This window comes from Ursus maritimus, unplaced genomic scaffold, assembly GCF_017311325.1.
Source record: "Ursus maritimus isolate PB19 unplaced genomic scaffold, ASM1731132v1 scaffold_6, whole genome shotgun sequence".
NCBI classification, from domain to species: domain Eukaryota; kingdom Metazoa; phylum Chordata; class Mammalia; order Carnivora; family Ursidae; genus Ursus; species Ursus maritimus.
In genome coordinates, this window is record NW_024426774.1 from 2,677,840 (window position 1) to 2,697,091 (window position 19,252).

Below are 19,252 nucleotides of genomic sequence, written 5' to 3' on the forward strand. Positions count from 1 at the left end.
TGTGGGAGGAGAGGAACAAAAGAAAACATCAGTTGGTTTCTATTCATGCTGTCTGGCAGTGGTGACTCTGGAAGGAGGGGTGGGAGTGAGGGAAACTGAGAACACCTGTTCTTATTACACTCACCTAAATTTCCCTCGGGTAGATTTAAACTCGCCACATTACTCTAGCACAGGTTGCGTAACAATCCGAAGCACGGCACATGGCCTACAGAGTAAGACGGCGAACAAAGCTAGAGTGAAGTTGGAAGACTCGAAGACCTTCACTTGGAGGTGCTCGAGGAGTGACTGACAGCTCTGGGGCAGTCTTTTTCCTCCTTCAACCGACAGGGACCTAGTTTCACAAAGCGTGTAAGATCGCTCCGAGGCAGGATGAATCATCTTGGCAAAGTGCCACTCAGTGGGGTTGGCTGAACCAGCATTACATCTTTTCTTTTTACTCATTCAGAGAGGAGATCAGAATGTTGCTGATCAACATTCAAAATACTGGAGATGTACTTCAAAACGAATTTCCAGTTTCCTTCTTATCCCTTCTTGCTGAGTCTAGTGAGGGATGACGAAATGCGTAATTCTTGAGAGGATTTAGAAACACTGTCAAGGAGCAGAGCAGAATAACATGTATGTGACATATTCTCTGTGTAGAAACTGGTCTGGTGGTTTAACATGTCTAAAAATAAAGAAAATCAATACTGAAAAGATATATGTACCCTACCGTCTGTAAGTCCTCAGCAGTTCAAGCAGTATCTATAATAGAGACACAAGGGTGTCTAGGCCCAGCTTTGGTTCGAGCTGCAATCTGATCATCTGGGACTCTGCACAGAGATGGTCCTTGAAAGAGACTACATTTTTAGCTTATTCCACAGATGAACTGAAAGATTTTTTTGCTAGAAGTTTAAACGATGCTTTCAATCAGCACCATACTCCAGAAACTTCTGTCAAAAATAAAGCAGCAGAAGAGGCAGAGGCAGAAAAAAGAGGAGGTTATTTTTAAATTAAATAAGTAAACAAAATGAAGAGCCTATCCACCCGGAGTTGGGAATCATAACTCAGAAAGAGGAGATGGTGTGAAACACTAAAACTTAACTCGCACTAAAACTTAACCTCTTCTCCTGAGCTTTGCTCTTCAGGGAGGGTAGTGGCAGGAAGACTCAAGTGTTCACGGCCCGCTTGGAAAAAGAAAACAAACCACAGCAATACTCTGTATTCCATTCCCCTCGGTTTTAAGTGAGTTCTGTCAGATTTGTTGTCATTGGGACAGAAGGGCCCACTTAAACACTAACAGAACAACCTAATGGAAAAAAAAGAGGTCGCCCAGGATAAAGGTTTAAGGGTCTTTAAAGCTCTTTTTGGGAGTGGTGGTTTGTTTTTAAGGTGTGCTCAACTTTCTAGAATAACAAAAACAAAACAAAACCAAACACAGAAGAAAAACAGTCCCCAGCAGCCCACACACAAAACACTCCACCAGCATTATCTTCACCGCCATCTCCTAGAACAATTGCACCTTTTGTCGTTTCTGGTGGAGGTACAGCTGCTGAAGAAGCCAAGACTTACTGGAGAAAGCGAAGACATGGACGGAGGGAAGAAAATGCTTCCTTTGTTAACCAAAAGCCATTTCCATTGAAAAGTTTCAACATACTATGGAACAGTGAATGCACTTTTGTGAGCAAAGGCAAAGCATACAATGAAGAAAAGCTGCCTGTCAATTAAATAAACAGTCATTTGAAGAAATCTCAAACCTTCCCCCCTTTTCTTGAAAAAAGGAGGGGAAAGGAGAGGGAATGTGAACTATTACCAGACATGGCCAAAGATGTGTCTAAAAGGTATAGCAAATATGATACATAGGGCTTCTGGAGTGATACAAATTCATTTAATTACAATAAGAAATCACCAGGTTAATATGTTTTTTAAAAGACCACAAAGCTATAATAAATTCTTGTAGCATGCATTAAAAACGAAGTGCTTGGGAAAGCATTTTATTGAATTTCACAAATATTCCAGCGAGTTTATTTTCCTTCATGAAGCAATGCCTTGAGACAGGTAAGGACAAGCTAGAGTTTCTGTTACACAACAGCAGGCTCTGGTGATAAACCTGATTACAATACCCTGTCAGAGGTGAACTTCCTGCTTAGCTATTAAAAAAAAAAAAAAAGTACAGTGCCTCACCCTTACTTATTCTTATGATTGTTTTGAAGCACAGATTCAGCCGAGAAAAAGCTAATGCTACATGCACCTGTTAGTCCAAATTTAAAACAAGACTTTCTATTACAATGGAAAATTAATAAGAAATAAAAGTAATGTCAGGAGCAATGACAAAGCATGTCAAATATTGTTTATGGAGGAAAGATAAAATGATTTCCACATGTATCATGATTCACAAAACAGTCCACTTTGCGTTTTTAGTTTGCTGGAATTATCTTAATGGTTGCAAATCTACCATGTAGTAACATAAAATACTTTTTTATGTTCAGAGTCTAGTCTGAAAGTTTGTGGTGAACACATTATGTGAAATATAGTCTTGGTCCTGGGGATGAGACTATTTTAGAAATACATTGTCAAATTGCACAAAGACAAACCTCATGAACAAACACAAATTTATGAACTGATAACCAATGAGGGCTTGCCAACTAAATAGGGAATCACAGTTTGTTTTGGGCCCAGGATGAGCGCTGGGAAAAACCTACTGGAGTCCTCCTTCTTAAGATTTGTCTGTTCTCCAAATATTCTCCTGATTGTTGCACACCTATGTTCAAACTTCACATATTTGTACTAACAAAGATTAAATGATATCCAGAAAGCAGATGATTCCCAAGTAATTTCTATTTGATTTTGGAAGGGTTATGTGGTTATTTTTGCTGCAGATTGACCTTTGTCATTACCCAGTTTTCTTTCGGCTAGTGTAAAACCTAGGTCCCATCTCTCTTCTCCTGAGAAGCAAAGGTGGGGGAGACCCGGGCTGAGCATGCTGGGTCCTGGGGGTACTGGCCAAGGATCAAACTAAAGCACAGATAATCCACATGAAATCACCAGTTTCACAAAGCAAATATGAAGTACGATTTTCCCAAAAGAAGTATCCTCAGTGTAGCCTCACACATGTATTTTCTAACCAGAGTAATTTATTATTGGTTTTAGTATACTCATGAACAGTACAAATTAACTGATGAGATTATTTATCTCACACACGGGTTTTCACGAGTGATACTGACACACCATAACTCGCATTTTCAATGTCCTTGCTTATACATCGAAGTTATGTCCCTTTATACACTGATTGCTAAAATATTAGGATGCTTTTTTATTTTTTCCATCAAATGCCACTATTTAATGGCCTCCTATTTTATGTAATAAATACATCTGAAAGTTTCCTACTTAGGTGGAAAAAAAACCCCAACATATCAATTTGAATTCTCCTGAAACTGAATTATTTAAACTTACTGTTTTTTAGCTATTTCAAATCATCTAATTGATAAACACAGACTGAATCCTTACCATGTATACGGAATTATGTTAGGTCTTATGGATAAAAAATAGAAACATTAAATATGGTTCAAAGAGTAGTTGGGGATTCAGGACATAGACAAACAAACCCATGCACCACACACTGCCTTTTATTTCCGTTTTAGAAATTCTATTTGGACCACATCCTCTAGTTGCCTTTAAAATCTTGAAAATACAAAAGAATACATGTAACATACCTGTAATCTTGAAGCATGATAATAAAATGAACACCCATGAATCTCCTACCTGACTTAAGACCTAGAGCACTGCCGACACCGCTGCATCTACCACTACACTCCTTCCCTACCCTTCCCTCTGCCTCTCCTCCCTCTAGAGGTACAACTAGTATCCTGAATTTTGCTCATCACAAACTTACTTTTTAAAAAATACTATCATACACTTAAGCACACCTAAATAAATACAGTTTACCTCTTTTTAGGACTGAATACAAATGGCATCATACTATATGTAGTTTCATGAATCTTGCCTTCTACACTCAATAGAATGTCTTTTAGATGCATTCATGTTGCCTGTGGCTGTAGCTGTTTAATACAACAGCGTCTGACTGTCCCATTTTATCCATTTTCCTGTTGACAGACATTTAGATGTTTCTAGTTTTGTTTCCTTTTTTTTTTCATTAGCTAGCTGCCTTCTTTAGCCTTTTATCGCCAAGTACAAAACTCATCAATAAAGAACTAGTTAAGTAAACTGTGGCATATCATATAGTGTAGTTCTTAGAAAAATGAAGAGTTAACTAAATTGTAGTTCTATAAGAGAATATCTCTATTCTTAGAATATATACACCAAAATATTTAGGGGTAATGGGCCATGATAGTTGTAACTTACTCTCAATGATTCCGAAATAGAATTGCACAGACAGATAGACCAATAGACAGTAAGAACAGCACAAATGATAAAACAAATGGGATAAAATGTTAACAGCAGTTGATCTGGGTTAACGATATATGGGTGTCCTTTGTACTATTTTTATTTTTGTAACTTTTCTGTAAATCTAAAATTATTCCAAAATGAAAAGTTTATTTCAAAAAGATACTCTCCAAGATATAAGCAGAAAAGGCAAAGTGCAATGGTTATTATTACCAAGACATAATCTCATATTATTTTTATGTTTATACTTTCTACCAAAATCTGTAGAAGAAATCACTCCCCAGGGGCGCCTGGGTGGTACAGCGGTTAGGTGTCTGCCTTTGGCTCAGGGCGTGATCCCGGCGTTATGGGATCAAGCCCCACATCAGGCTCCTCCGCTGTGAGCCTGCTTCTTCCTCTCCCACTCCCCCTGCTTGTGTTCCCTCTCTCGCTGGCTGTCTCTCTCTGTCGAATAAATAAATAAAATCTTAAAAAAAAAAAAAAAGAAATCACTCCCCTATCTTACCCTTGTCCCCTCACTCAAGATTAACTTAAAATAGTCAACAAAAGATATCATCACTAGGGGAAGTATTTTGTGTAAACAAAAGCCCATAACCAAGACCTTACAATAATATGGTCTAGCTGGGGGAAAATTTTTAAGCAAAGATCAGACTAGTGATAACATTCATTAACAGCGATTATAATTTTTTTTTTGCATTTCATTCTTCCTTTTTTTTAAAAATATTGTTTTATTATATTATGTTAGTCACCATACAGTACAGTACATCCCTGGTTTTTGATGTGAAGTTCGATGATTCATTAGTTGCGTATAACACCCAGTGCACCATGCAATACGTGCCCTCCTTACTACCCATCACCAGCCTATCCCATTCCCCACCCCTCTCCCCTCTGAAGCCCTCAGTTTGTTTCTCAGAGTCCATAGTCTCTCATGCTTCATTCCCCCTTCTGATTACCCCCCTTTCTTTATCCCTTCCTTCTCCTACAGATCTTCCTAGTTCTTATGTTCCAGAGATGAGAGAAACCTTATGATAATTGCCTTTCTCTGCTTGACTTATTTCACTTAGTGATTATAATTTTTAAAAAAAATCCAAGAATGAATGAGCAGTGAGATACTTTAGGCATTCAAGAAAGAATTTTTTTAGGTAACACTTTCCTAAAAAAAAAAAAATCTGAATATTGAATCTACTTCTAAATGTCTAAAAATTAGTATCTGGCATGCTTCCATTTGTGCCCATCAAGGATTAAATACAATGGAAACTGATTTCCCACCAAAAACACAGACTGGAAAAATCCATGAAATAACAGTTTCAAGCAATGGACAACAGGAAGCATAGGAATACAATGCCTGAAAGAAAAGAAATAAATGGCCCAGTTTAGTTCCTGGAGGCAGTTTCCAAGCTGCAGTGCAGGGAGCCAAGGAGTGAAACAGAGCCCTGTGGACTTGTCGAGTTGAGGAGACAGAGGCTGCAGCTCGTGAAAGCTGAGGTGGCTACACTTTGCAGGCAGAGTAACAGCTAGGATGAAATCATACATAGAGAGAACTCTGGAGAACTGCAAAGGGTCCTCTCAAGTCTTTGGCTGAGTACTGATTCATGCTGTGTGAGGAAAAACCTAAGGCCAAGGGAAAAAAAAAATCACTGGATTCTTTCCCAATGAATCCAAACAATTCCCAGAGCTCATACAAGGCACCAGCTGCAGTGCAAAGGCTGCATAACACTGGGGCACTAGATGGAGTCGTCTGAGGGAACATGCCGTAGTAGCAAGGATAAGTTAGTCCCAGAATAAAGGCCCTGGACAAGCAATGAAAAACTTAAAAACAAGCTTCTACAGGATCAAATATTACCTAATCTCCATATTACCTAATTATACACCAGAACTAAAACCCAGTATTCAACAACATAAAATTCACAATGTCTAAGCATGAAAAGCAGGAAAAATCCGACACATAATCAAGAGATAAACCAATCAACAGAAACATACCCAGCAACAACAGAGACAATAGAATATAGTAGACAAGAACCTTAAAACATCTGTTATAAATATGGTCAATATGCTCAAGGATGTAAAAGAAAACAAATATAATGAGGGAAATGGAAAAAAATAAGATTAAAATGAAACCTCTAAAAATGAAAAGCACAGGATCTAAAATAAGAAACACACTTAACAGCAGATTAGACACTCAAAAAGTAAAAATCAGTGAAACTGAAGACATGACTATAGAAACTGTCCCAAACAAAACACACTGAGGAAGATCTAAAAAACAAACAAATAAAAAACCCTGAAGCCTTAGTGAGCTGTGGGCACTATCAAATGGTCTCATTTGTAACTGGTATCCCAGAAAACAAATCAAGGGGAGGACAGAAAAAAATATTTGAAGAAATAATGAATGAAAAATTTCCAAATTTGATGAAAACTATACGCCCACAGATCTGAGGTCAATGAACCCTAAGCAGAAGAAACATAAAGAAAACCATGCCAAGGCACATCGCAATCCAACTGATGAAAAACAGTGATAAAAAGAAAACTTTAAAAGCAGCTGGAGGAAAAAAAGACACGTTACACAGAGAATAGAAAAGATAAGACTGACAGAATAGAAAAGATAAGAATCAGAAATCAGGCAGGCCTATATCGGACAAGCCCACAGCTAACAGCATACTCAATGATGAAAAGCTAAAAACTTTTCTTCTAAGATCAGGAACAAGACAAGGATGCCTACTCTCACCACTTTTATTCCACATAGTATTAGAAGTCCTAGCTAGAACAATTAGGCAGGAAAAAGAAATAAAACGCATCAAATCAGAAAGGAAGTAAAACTGTCTCTTTGCAGATGACATATTATCTAAAAACCCTAAAGACTCCACCAAAAAACTATTAGAACTAGTAAAGAAATTCAGTAAATTGCAGAATATAAAATCAATACATGAAAATCAGTTGGGTTTCTATACACTAACAGAAAACGGTATCAGAAAGAGAAATTAAGAAAACAATCCCATTTACAATGGCATCAAAAAGAATAAGGGGCACCTGGGTGGCTCAGTTAGTTAAGTGTCTGTCTTCAGCTCAGATTGTGATCCTAGGGTCCTGCTCCATGGGGAACCTCTTTCTCCCTCTCTTTCCTGCTTGTGCTCTCTCTCTCAAATAAATTAATAAAATCTTTTAAAAAAAAAAGAATAAAATACCTAGGAATAAATTTAACCAAGGAGGTAAAAGATCTGTAACTGAAAACTATAAGACACTGATGAAAGAAATTGAAGACACGGGTAAATGGAAAGATATTCTGTGCATGTGGATCAGAAGGATTACCAGTGTTAAAATGTCCATATTATCCAAAGCAATCTACAGATTCAATGCAATTCCTATCAAAATTTCAATAGCATTTCTTCACAGAAATAGAAAAAAAGTCCCTAACATTTGTGTGGACTCACACAAGACTCACACAATAGGCAAAACAATCTTGAGAAAAAAGAACAAAGCTGAGGGCATCACACTTTGATTTCAAGCTATGTAACAAAGCTATAGTAATCAAAACAGTATGGTATCGACATAAAAACAGACACATAGATCAAAGGAACAGAATAAAGAGCCCAGCAATAAACCCATGCATATGTGGTGAATTAATTTACAACAAAGAAGCCAGACTATACATGGGAAAGGATAGTGTCTTCAATAAATGGTGCTGGGAAAACTGGATAGCCACAGGCAAAAGTGGGAAATTGGACCACTATTTAACACACACACAAAAATCAACTCAAAATGGATTAAGGACTTAAATGGATGACCTAAAACCCTCAAACTCCTAGAAGAAAACGTAGGGGGTATGTGCGCTTTGACATCAGTCTTGGCACTGAGTTTTTGGATTTGACACCAAAAGTAAAGACAAGAGCAAAAATAAACAAATTTTTACAGGATTACATCAAATGAAGAAGTTTCTTTTTTTTTTTCATGAGATTCCTTTTTTATGTTTTTATAATAATATTTTTTATTATATTATGTTAGTCACCATACAGTACATCCCTAGTTTTTGATGTAAAGTTCCATGATTCATTACTTGCGTATAACTAAGAAGTTTCTGCACAGCAAAGACAGGCATCAACAAAATGAAAAGGCAACCCATGGAATGGGAAAAAATATTTGCAAATCTTGTATCTGATATATCCAAAAAACATAAAGAATTCATACACCCCTCATAGCATAAATAATCCAATTTAAAAAGTAGCAGAGGAACTAAATAGACATTTTTCCAAAGAAGACATACAAAGAAGACACACCAATGAATACCAGGTACACGAATAGGTGTTCAATATCACTAATCATCAGGGAAATACAAATCAAAACATCGCCTCACACCTGTTAGAATGGTTACCATCAAAAAAACAAGATCACAAGTGTTGGTGAGATTGTGCAGGAAAAGGGAACCCTTGTGCACTGTTAGTGGGAATGTAATTTGGTGCAGCCATTATGAAAAACAGTATGGAGATTCCTCAAAAAATTAAAAATATAATTACCATATGATCCATCAATCCCATTTCTTGGTATACATCTAAAGGAAACAAAAACAGGATCTCAAAAAGATACCACACTTTCATGTTCATTGCAGCATTATTCACAATAGCCAAGATATGGAAATAACCTAAGTGTCCACCCACAGATAAATGGAGAAGGTATGAGATACACACACACACATACACACACACAAAGACACACACAATGTAACATTATTCAGCCCCAAGAAAGAAGGAAATCTTGCCATTTGTGACAACATGGATGGACTTTGAGAGCATTAAGCTAAGATGGATAATCAGAGAAAAGACAACTACTTCATGGTATCACTTATATGGCGAATCTCAAAAAACCAAAAACAATAACAACAAAAAACACCCCATCGAACTTATAGAAACAGTGAGTAGAAAAGTGGTTGCCAGGGCCTGGGGGGTAGGGGGAACAGGAAGACGTCAGTAAAAGGGTACAAACTTTCTGCTATGAGTAAGGTCTGAGGATCCAATGTAAAACATGGTGACTATAGTTGATAACACTGTATTATATAATTGAAATTTGCTAGGAAGGTAGAATTTAAATGACTTCATACACACACAAAAAGACAACTGTGTGAGGGATGGATGTGTTAGTTAACTCATGGGGGAATCCCTTCACGAGCTACATACAGAGCAAATCACCATGACGTACACTTCAAATATCTTACTGTTTTGTCCATTATACTTCAATAAAGCTGGGGGGAAAAAGAAAGAAAGAAACCAGGCAGGCCTGTTGAAAATGAAACTTCTTTGAAATGCTGAAAGAAATTAAGTATAAACCCAGAATTCTGTACTAGTGAAAATGTCTTTTCAAAAATGAGGGCAAGGGGTGCCTGGGTGGCTCAGTAGGTTAAGCATCTGCCTTCGGGTCAGGTCGTGATCTCGAGGTCCTGGAATCGAGCCCCATGTCCAGCTCCCTGCTCAGCGGGGAGTCTGCTTCTCCCTCTCCCTCTGCCCCTCACCCCTGCTCATGTGCACGCTCTCACTCTCTCAAATAAATAAAAAAATCTTTTAAAAAAATGAGGGCAAATAAAGACTTTTTTAGAAGAAGAAATGCCAAAAAATAATTCACTGCCAACAGATCTGTACTTAAAGAAATGTTAAAGGACTTTTTTAGACAAGAAGAGTGTCAGAAACAACAAATATGTAGGTAAATATAAAATCATTTTACCCATTCTAATTTCTTAAAAAGATACGTGAATTTTTAAAGCAAAAATAATCCAATGCATTGTGAAAATTATAACCAATAAAAGTAAAATGTTTGAGGGGCACGTGGGTGGCTCAGTTGATTAAGTGTCCAACTCTTGATTTTGGCTCAGGTCATGGTCTCAGGGTTGTGAGACTAAGCCCGGCATCGGCACCACGTTGAGTGGGGAGTCTGCTTGGGATTCTCCCTCTCTCCCTTTCCCTCTGCCCCTTCCCCCTCAAGCTCTCTCTCTTTCTCTCTCAAATAAAAAATAAACCGTAAAACAAAAATTAATAAATAAAATATCTGACACTAGAAGATGGGAGCAGGGAAATGAAAGTATATTGTTGAAAGGGTCCTACATTATACATGTACTGGTTTACTAGTACTTGAGGTAGACTGTGATAAGTTAAAGACGAATGTTATAAACTCCAGAGCAATCTCACACACACAAAAATCCAGAGGTATAGTTAATACATCGATAATGGAGATAAAATAGAATCATTAAAAAAAAAGTCAATTCAAAAGAAGGTAGAAAAAGAAGAAAAACAGAATAAAGACTAGATGGAAGAAATAACAGCAGGATGGTAGATTTAAACCCAATCATATTTATGTTTAATTAAATGTCAGTTGTCAGACATACAATTCTAAGGCAGAGAATATCAGACTGCATAAGTAAAAAAAATCAAGACAATTACAAACTGTCTACCAGGAAGCCACTTTAAATATAAAGACGCAGATAAGTTAAAAATAAAAGATTTCCAAAAGGTTGATTAGGCGAACATTTTTTTTAATTAACACTGAACAAGATAGATATGAAAACAAATATTATTGGGGGGAAGAAAAGGACATTACATAGTGAGAAGAGCCAGTTCATCAAGAAGACAAAATATCCTAATTATTATGCACCTGAGCTCCAAAATACTTGAAGCAAAAACCGATAGAACATGAAAGAAAAAGCTGTAATCCTAGGATATTGGCAATCTCAACACACCTCTCTCGGTAACTGATAGGATGAGTAAAAATTAGTATCTGAACAGTTTCAGAGCAAAAACAAAACATGCCAGTAAATATAAAATAACTGATTTTGACTCTTAATTTACAAAATTTAAGTCTCAAATTACAAAAATTTCAGAGGGGCAGAGAACAGTCTAGATTTGATACCATAGTGAGAACATAGTATTTCAGGCTGAAACCCCGAATCACCACCAGAAATAAATGTGGCTATAATTGCAGGCACCCTTCCCACAATGCCTATCGGAGGGTGAAGCCAATCTCAGCTAAAGGCTTGAGCGAGGCTTCCGGGAAACATAAGCCACACTGGCTATGACTGCAGCAGTCTCTTGGTTCTACGCATTATACGTCACTCTTGCAGTCATTTCAACATTTGGGAATAATGGGATCTATTACTATCTGAAAGGACCAGGTGTATATTTTTTAAAATAATTATTTTTATAGAGTGAAATTTGAGTGTCTATTTGAGTATAAAGTGAAACCAAATTTCTTAATTCAAAAGGAAATTACTGGTTAGCTACCACTCCCAAGCATATAAACTCAGCCCAGGAAGCAATATGCTTTCCAAGAAGCTGAATTTATGGTAACCAAAATTATAAAACACTGTAACGAAAAGCAAGAGTCATATCCATGAACGTCCTGGCACCTCCTTGTAGCAAACTCAGAAATGGGCATATTCAAAGGTTTTTCGTTTTGTTTATAACAGAGCTTTAAAATGAAAACTTTACACCCCAATGTTCATAGCAGCATTGTCCACAATAGCTAAATTGTGGAAGGAGCCGAGATGCCCTTCAACAGATGACTGGATTAAGAAGATGTGGTCTATATATACAATGGAATATTACTCAGCCATCAGAAAGAACGATTACACAAAATTTGCAGCAACATGGACGGGACTGGAGGAGATTATGCTAAGTGAGATAAGTCAAACAGAGAAAGACAATTATCATATGGTTTCACTCATTTATGGAACATAAGAAATAGGAAGATCGGTAGGAGAAGGAAAGGAAGAATGAAGGGGGGCTAAACAGAAGGGGGAATGAACCATGAAAGACTGTGGACTCTGGGAAACAAACTGAGGGCTTCAGAGGGGTGGGGGGTGGGGGGTGGGGGGTTGGGATAGGCCAGTGAGGGGTATTAAGGAGGGCACATATTGCATGGTTGCACTGGGTGTTATACGCAAATAATGAATCATGGAACACTGCATCAAAAACTGGGGATGTATTGTATGGTGACTAATATAACAAAATAAAAATTATTAAAAAATAAAAAAATAAAATGAAAATTTTAATTTCCAAAAATGATACATTTTTTTCTTCTGAGTAGCTTGAGGATAACTCTTAATCTTTTCCTTAGAGGAAAAGCTTTTCCATCCTGGGACCTAGAAGGAATGTCCATTTCAATGTCTGTGACATACCTGCATTTTGAAGATATTATCTCAAATAATCCTCATGAAAACCCTAATGAAGTAGAGGTTTACCTATTCCCAAATCACTTTTTTTCTTAGGCCTGTTTCCTTACTGAAAAACTAAGAAATGTAGACTAAGTGATATCTAAATTTCCTTCCAGCTTTAATAGTTCATAATTCCATATAAAAGATTCTGGTTTTTATTCCTGAGAGTTGAATACAAGTAAGTAATTTTAGGACCAGCACAAAGTACAAATAACCCAAACTAAGCAAAAATGATCAATATAACTTGAGTAGTAAATGGTTCTGAGAAATCAGGCTAAAGCCCAGTCAGTTAGAATGTAAGATAAAGACTGGACTGGAGGCTAAGGGAGAGGAGAAGGAAGGGGGGAAGGGAGGGGAGGGAAAGAAGGGCAGGGGGAGAGTGAAAGAGGGAAAGAGAGGAAAGAGAGAATTTTTTGTTAGCCAAGACCACACTGGAGAGACTTAAGCAAAAACGATTAACTGAGTTCCACTGGTCCCTCTAGAAACACTGAACTGTAAAGATACACACCAAGAATTACTGAACTAAGTGTCTAGCCATCAACAATTTTTTAGCAGCTAAATCTGAAATTACTAATTAGTGAATTATACAGATTTTCAATAATTTAAAAAAAAAAACCTTCCATGTGACAGTTTTAGGGTAGCATCAGTATTGTCTGAGGCATGCCCAGGAAATCCAGATGCATCTCATTGAACACGGGATGCTATTTAAAGATGAAAAACTAATCAACCTTGAATTCAGGCTAGTTCTGAAACTAAAAACTTGTGCTTTTCTTTTCCTAGAAGCAAACAGGGCTCCTGAGGTGGTAGGGGCACCTTATACTTTGTAAATACCTCCCTGACTTTACTATTCCGCCACATCTCTGAAAAATTAGTTGGAGTCTGGAGTGCTGACTGGAAAACGGGATGTGTCCTCTGTGCCCCTAGTCCTTTAAATAAATTATCGCAACCCTCCAGTTACGGAATGAATAAGTCATTGGAATAAGACGTACAGCATAGGTACTATAGTCAGTGATCCTGTAATATGGTGACAGATGGCAGCCACGCTCGTAGTGAGCATAGCGAAAACACACAAACATGCTGAATCACTCTGTTGTACACCTGAAACTAATCTAACACTGTATGTCAACTGTACTCATATTTAAAATTTTAAAAATAAAATTAAAAATTAATTATCACAACCCTGGCCAAGCTAAGAAAATTTTCATAAAGACCCATCTTTCAGGAAGACTATTCGGGCTACCTAACCTGTGCTTCATGCCAGGACACATGTACCCACACTGTCACTTCTAGCCTGGACCATCCTCCAGCTGGATCCTCTAACCCCTGCCTTCCCGTTCTGGTTGCCATGTCTACCACAGGGCTACCTCTTGGTTTTGGTAATCAGTCCGGAGCCCAATGAGGGGCTCAAACTCACGACCCTGAGATCAAGAGCTGAGCTAAGATCAAGAGTTGGACGCTTAGCTGATGGAGCCACTCAGGAGCACCCCAGTCCGGAGCTTCTTTATTGCCTCGATAACCTACTTCCACTTCTTGCCGCTGCTCTCCCTGCCCCACCCCTCACCCTACCCTCACTGCTTCGTATGGTCCCACTTTTTTTGTCTCCCTCCAAACTAAGGCTGCCTTGGCCATGCTGGACTATGTTCAGAGTGAGGGTACCAGGCAAGTTACCTAATCTGTGTCTCAGTTTCCTCATCTGTAGAATAAGCATAATAATAATAATAATAATAATAATAATAATATGTACTTCATAGGGTTGATACGAATAATAAAAGAGTTTATAAAATATGTAAAACAGGGCTTGGTACAGAATAAGAACTACCACTATTACTATTTCTTCTTTGTTTTTTCTAGGTTAAGTGGTAGCTGCAGCCATACCCGCCTTCCCTGTGCTGCCCGTGGACAAGTGCCGCCGCAAGGGCACGTGGAGCTGTCCCATCACCTCTCCTGGCTGTGAGATAAATGGTGACAACGTGGAAGCAGCCCTGGGGACCCGCCTCCAAACTTGCTTCCTCTCTCTAAATCCACAGGAACTGCTCCTGCATGAGATGTTCTCAAAGTAGAGCCATTTCTGCTTTAAAACTCGAATGTTACCTACAAATCATTCGTAGTGGCCAATACTCTAAATTCAATGCAGATGTAAAACGTTATGGAATGTTGAGAGCTTGTTTATCTGGATTTCCAATCATGCATCACTTCTGGCTCAATGCTTAAAAAATAGTACTTTATATAATTATATTTTCACAGCACCTACGTTAAGTGTTTAGAAGAACTAGTGTAAAAAGGAGGGCAGAGCGGCAGGCAAACAGAGCCAAATATGATACAACGAGTAAAAGGCTACAAGTACTTCAGTTCCAAGTCTGGGACCACCGACCGTATGGCCTTGGCATTCATTCTGTCTTCCCGAGGTGTCTGCTTATATGTACAACTAGGATGACGGTGAACCACACTTAGGCAGGCGTTTCGTAAGGATCACAAACATCTCTTGAATTAAACCATGAACAGCATAAGGCTGTGAAGGTTAGGAGGACCTATAAAAATAATTTCTTAAGTGGACAAACAGGATATTATTTAATGTTAATATTTAGTATACTGAAAACCTGATGAAGAACAAAGAGAAGATAATATTCGAGCACTACACATAGTGATAAAGACTTGTAATTAAAGGACAGAAGCTCTTCCATTGGAGACATCTGAAAACAGATCTAGAAAAAGACCAAGAAGCAAAGGACTTAAAATTGCACCTCTTGAAACAACAGAATAACTTTCTTCTCTTTTCTCAAAAGCAATATAATATGCAAATAACAAAACACATTTTTTAAAAATTTGAAATCACCTAAAGGTCTCTATAGAAACCTTCTAAAATTTAGTCTCAACCTAATACCTATTAACAGTGCACACACCTCACACCATGCCTGTATGTTCAGGACAACCTAAAGGATTAGAAGAGACCACATGAGGAAAGTAAAAAATAATCCCACTCCTCATTAAATCATGACTAATGTTCTACACATGAGCTGAACAAAAACTAGATGCCATTTTTTAAAACTCCCAACTCCAAATAATAAGTCAGGAAAAGAATACAAATCACCATACTATTTTTGCGTCTTATTAGTGATTACAGAGTAAAAAAGAAAGTAACTTGCCTCTATAGCAAAGATTCCTTTGTCACGCCCATATAATTTCATCTCTTCTGGAAAATGCTGAAAAGCATTTATGTAAGGAATATGGCCCTCTTCAACAAATCTGTATTTTCAAAAAGAAAGTGTCAATAAGAGATATGTACTGATTTAGCAAAATGGGACAAAAGAGCTGAAGATGTGTTTCAAAGACCAGGTTAGAAGCAGTTGAGCATGCTGCCATCTCCCACATGTTTTTAAGGAGGATAAATCTGAAAAGATCAGTTATTCTCTGTATTCATGTGTGGAGAAAACATTTAGCCAATTGTCTAATGATATCTTAAGTTTCTGACTAACTAGATGAAATATTCCTATGAAGTATGATTCTCACTTGTCAATTCACCACCGGGCTTGCAGACATGGCATCCTTCTATCCCTAGCTCCCCTCACATGACGCGCATCTACTCTTCTAAATCACCCTCTTGAAGAGATCTTCCTGGGTCCATTTTCCTTGTTAGAATACCTCCCTTGTCTACCCGCCTGTCCTCAGTCCCTATGCTAGTGCCCAGTAGATGCTTGCCCCTAGAGATAATTCAGGGAAGGGACCGTGCCCGTTTGCTTACCATTCCATTCCAACGTCCAGCACACAGCAGCTGATCAAATATTTTGAGTAAATTATTGAGTTTGGAGAAAATAGCACATATATATAAATACATACACATACATATTTATTTACAATTCATTCACTAAGTCAACAGACATCGAGTACTAAAACCCAGCACTACTTCAGGCTGTGGGCATATAGCAATGAACAAAATAGGAAAATATGCTTGTTCCCAAGGAGTTTTATGTTCTCATGAAAAGAGATGACAAACAAATGTATGAAATCTGTAGTATGCTAAGTAGGTAAAGATGGTAAGGAGAAAAATAAAGTAGGGAAGAACACGGAGTGAGGAATGGGGGTATTACAACCTAGGCCATATATACATGTCTATTAGATTTTTTTTTAAATTTATTTATTTATTTGACAGAGAGAGAGCGCGAGCAGGGAGGAGGAGCAGAGGGAGAGGGAGAAGCAGGCTCCTTGCTGAGCAGAGAGTCTGACATGGGGCTCAATCCCAGGACCCCGGGATCACCACCTGAGTTGAAGGCAAGTACCCAACTAAGCCACCCAGGCACCCCTATCTATTAGATTTTTAAAATATGAAAATGGTTAAAGAAAATAAGATAAAGACAGGAATAAGTTAGTTTACAAATGTATTGCATTAAAATCTTTGTTGTTATAGCTAAACTGACACCTAGCTTTCAGTTTTCTGTGTGTGAATGAATAATATTGATTCAACTTTAATTTCGAATTAAAAATGTGATTTAATTTTTTAAGCTACTGAAAGTTGAGAATTAAAGTAAATATTATGTAAAAATGGTGTTTTATGAAGTTTAACGATAAAGCAGGCTTCTTTAGAATAGCACTAGAGGGAAAGCCGTCCTCATCCAGGTTTTCATTCATTTCTTTCATTTACATAAAAGTATGTGTGCATAGTAATCAGTATTCACATTATTTTAGAACTACATTCTTGGTTTAATATTATTTCATATACAGGATGTATTGCATGTTTATCATTTTATAATTACGTAGTATTCCATGGTGTTAATATATTCATAATCTAAGTAGTCATCGCCCCCATGTGATAATACACATATGCCAGCCCTGTGTGAGGGTTAGTTCAGAGTCAATAAAACATGAAAAGCCCCCACCATGGCTCTAGCAGGACAGGCAGACAGCCTATGGATGCGTCGGTAAAGACAGTGCCACAGTGCCGCACAGAGTGCCGTAGGAGCAGAGGAAGGAATGAGAAACCTGACCAGGGAAGCAGAGACATCTACACAGAGAAGGTCTTGGCCATCTGGGGTTTTAACAATTTTCACCATTTATAATAGTGCTGCTCGTAATCTCTTTTCAAGTTTGGTGGGTTTTTAAAAAATTTCCTCTTAGAAAAATATATATTTTTCCAAAAAAATAGCTACTGAATCAAAGCTCTGAATAACTGATTTCGTTTTGTTAAGTATTATCAGATGAGTCTCTGAATCAATCCAGAGAAGCTGGCAGAGGAATTGCCATAGATGAAGAGCATCCCATATGCCCCTCCTGGCCATGTCCCCTGAAAACATAGTCTCTATTTATAATTTTGTAATATTTCTCAAGAGTTTCAACCTGTGATTGATTGGAAATTTGATTGGAAATGGTTCTTCATCACAGATAATTTAAGAAGCACTAGTTAGGTCATGTCTACCTGTAACATACCCAGAGCCCATTCACCCTGCTCCATTTCAACTGCCACCAACCTACTCCAAATCACTATCTCTTGCCGGAAATATAGCAAAAGACTACTTGGTCTCTCTGCTTTCACCCTTGCCTCCCTAGAATCCACTTCCTCATAGCTGCCTGAATGGTCAGAGAATGTCTCCCCTGCTAAAACCTTCTAGGGCCTTACTATCACACTCAAAAGCCAAATTGCTAATGCATATGGGGTTTCCTTCCGGAGTGATGATGATGCTCTGGAAGTAGAGGTGATGGTTGTACAACGTTGTAAATATCCTGAAAACCACTGAATTGCACATTTAAAAGGCTGAATTTTACTGTATATGAATTATACCTCAATTAAAAAAAAATCCAAACTCCTAGCCTGGCTCACAAAGACCTGTACCTGGCCCCTGCTTATTATTTCTCTGTCCTCACCCTCCTACTGCTCCTTCAAATTCTTACTCCTGTCGCAAGAGCCTCCTCTGCTCCTTGATCACACAGACCCTACTCTTGCTTGAGGGCTCGACACTAGCAACCTCCCTCTACTTGGAGTGCTAGTACTGCTGACACTCACCTGCTGGCTCTACTTCCACTCAAAGTGCTTCTCAGTGAGGCCTTCCCTAATGACCAGTCTAAAGTAGCCATCATCTGATTTCAATCTTCTGCACAGCACTTCACTGTTTAATCATTATTTATTTAAATGCTTGTCTGGTTCCTCCTTTAGTCCTGAACTTCATGAGAGCAGGAACTTGTTCTCTATAGCTCACAACTGTGACTCAAGGGTCTAGACTCTAGAACAATACCTGCATCTAGTCAGTATTCAATAAATATTTGTGGAATGAATACACGTTGACTATTTTTATTTATTATTGTTGTTATCACTAGGTAGGCAGGGTTCTTTATTTTTATTCTTTTAAAGATTTATTTATTTGAGGGGCACCTGGGTGGCTCAGTTGGTTAAGCATCTGCCTTCAGCTCAGGTCATGATCCCAGGATCCTGGGATCAAGCCCCACATCGGACTCCCTGCTCAGCAGGGAGTCTGCTTCTCCCTCTCCCTCTGCCTCTCCCCCTGCTTGTGCTCTCTCTTTCAAATAAATAAAATCTTTAAAAAGATATTTATTTGAGAGAGAAAGAGACTGATTGAGCAGGAGGAAGGGCAGAGGGAGAGAGAGAATCCCAAGTAGACTCAGCCTGACACGGGGCTTCATCCCACAACCCTGAGATCATGATGTGAACTGAAATTAAGAGCCGGATGCTCAAACAACTGA

At 38.1% G+C, this 19,252-nt stretch overlaps 1 protein-coding gene across 5 annotated transcripts in view; it reads right to left on the reverse strand.

The window, feature by feature from the left end:
- TAF1B (TATA-box binding protein associated factor, RNA polymerase I subunit B) overlaps window positions 1-19,252 on the reverse strand; it is a 67,999-nt gene that overhangs the window by 22,836 nt on the left and 25,911 nt on the right. For 4 of the 5 annotated variants that reach the window (XM_040622813.1, XM_040622812.1, XM_008702762.2 and 1 more), the window contains one exon: window positions 15,709-15,808. In XM_040622813.1, the coding sequence (XP_040478747.1) occupies window positions 15,709-15,808 (100 nt within the window). Of the gene's footprint in view, window positions 1-8,885; window positions 9,362-15,708; window positions 15,809-19,252 lie in introns of those variants that run through there. The other variant, XM_040622815.1, reaches the window with a different exon arrangement.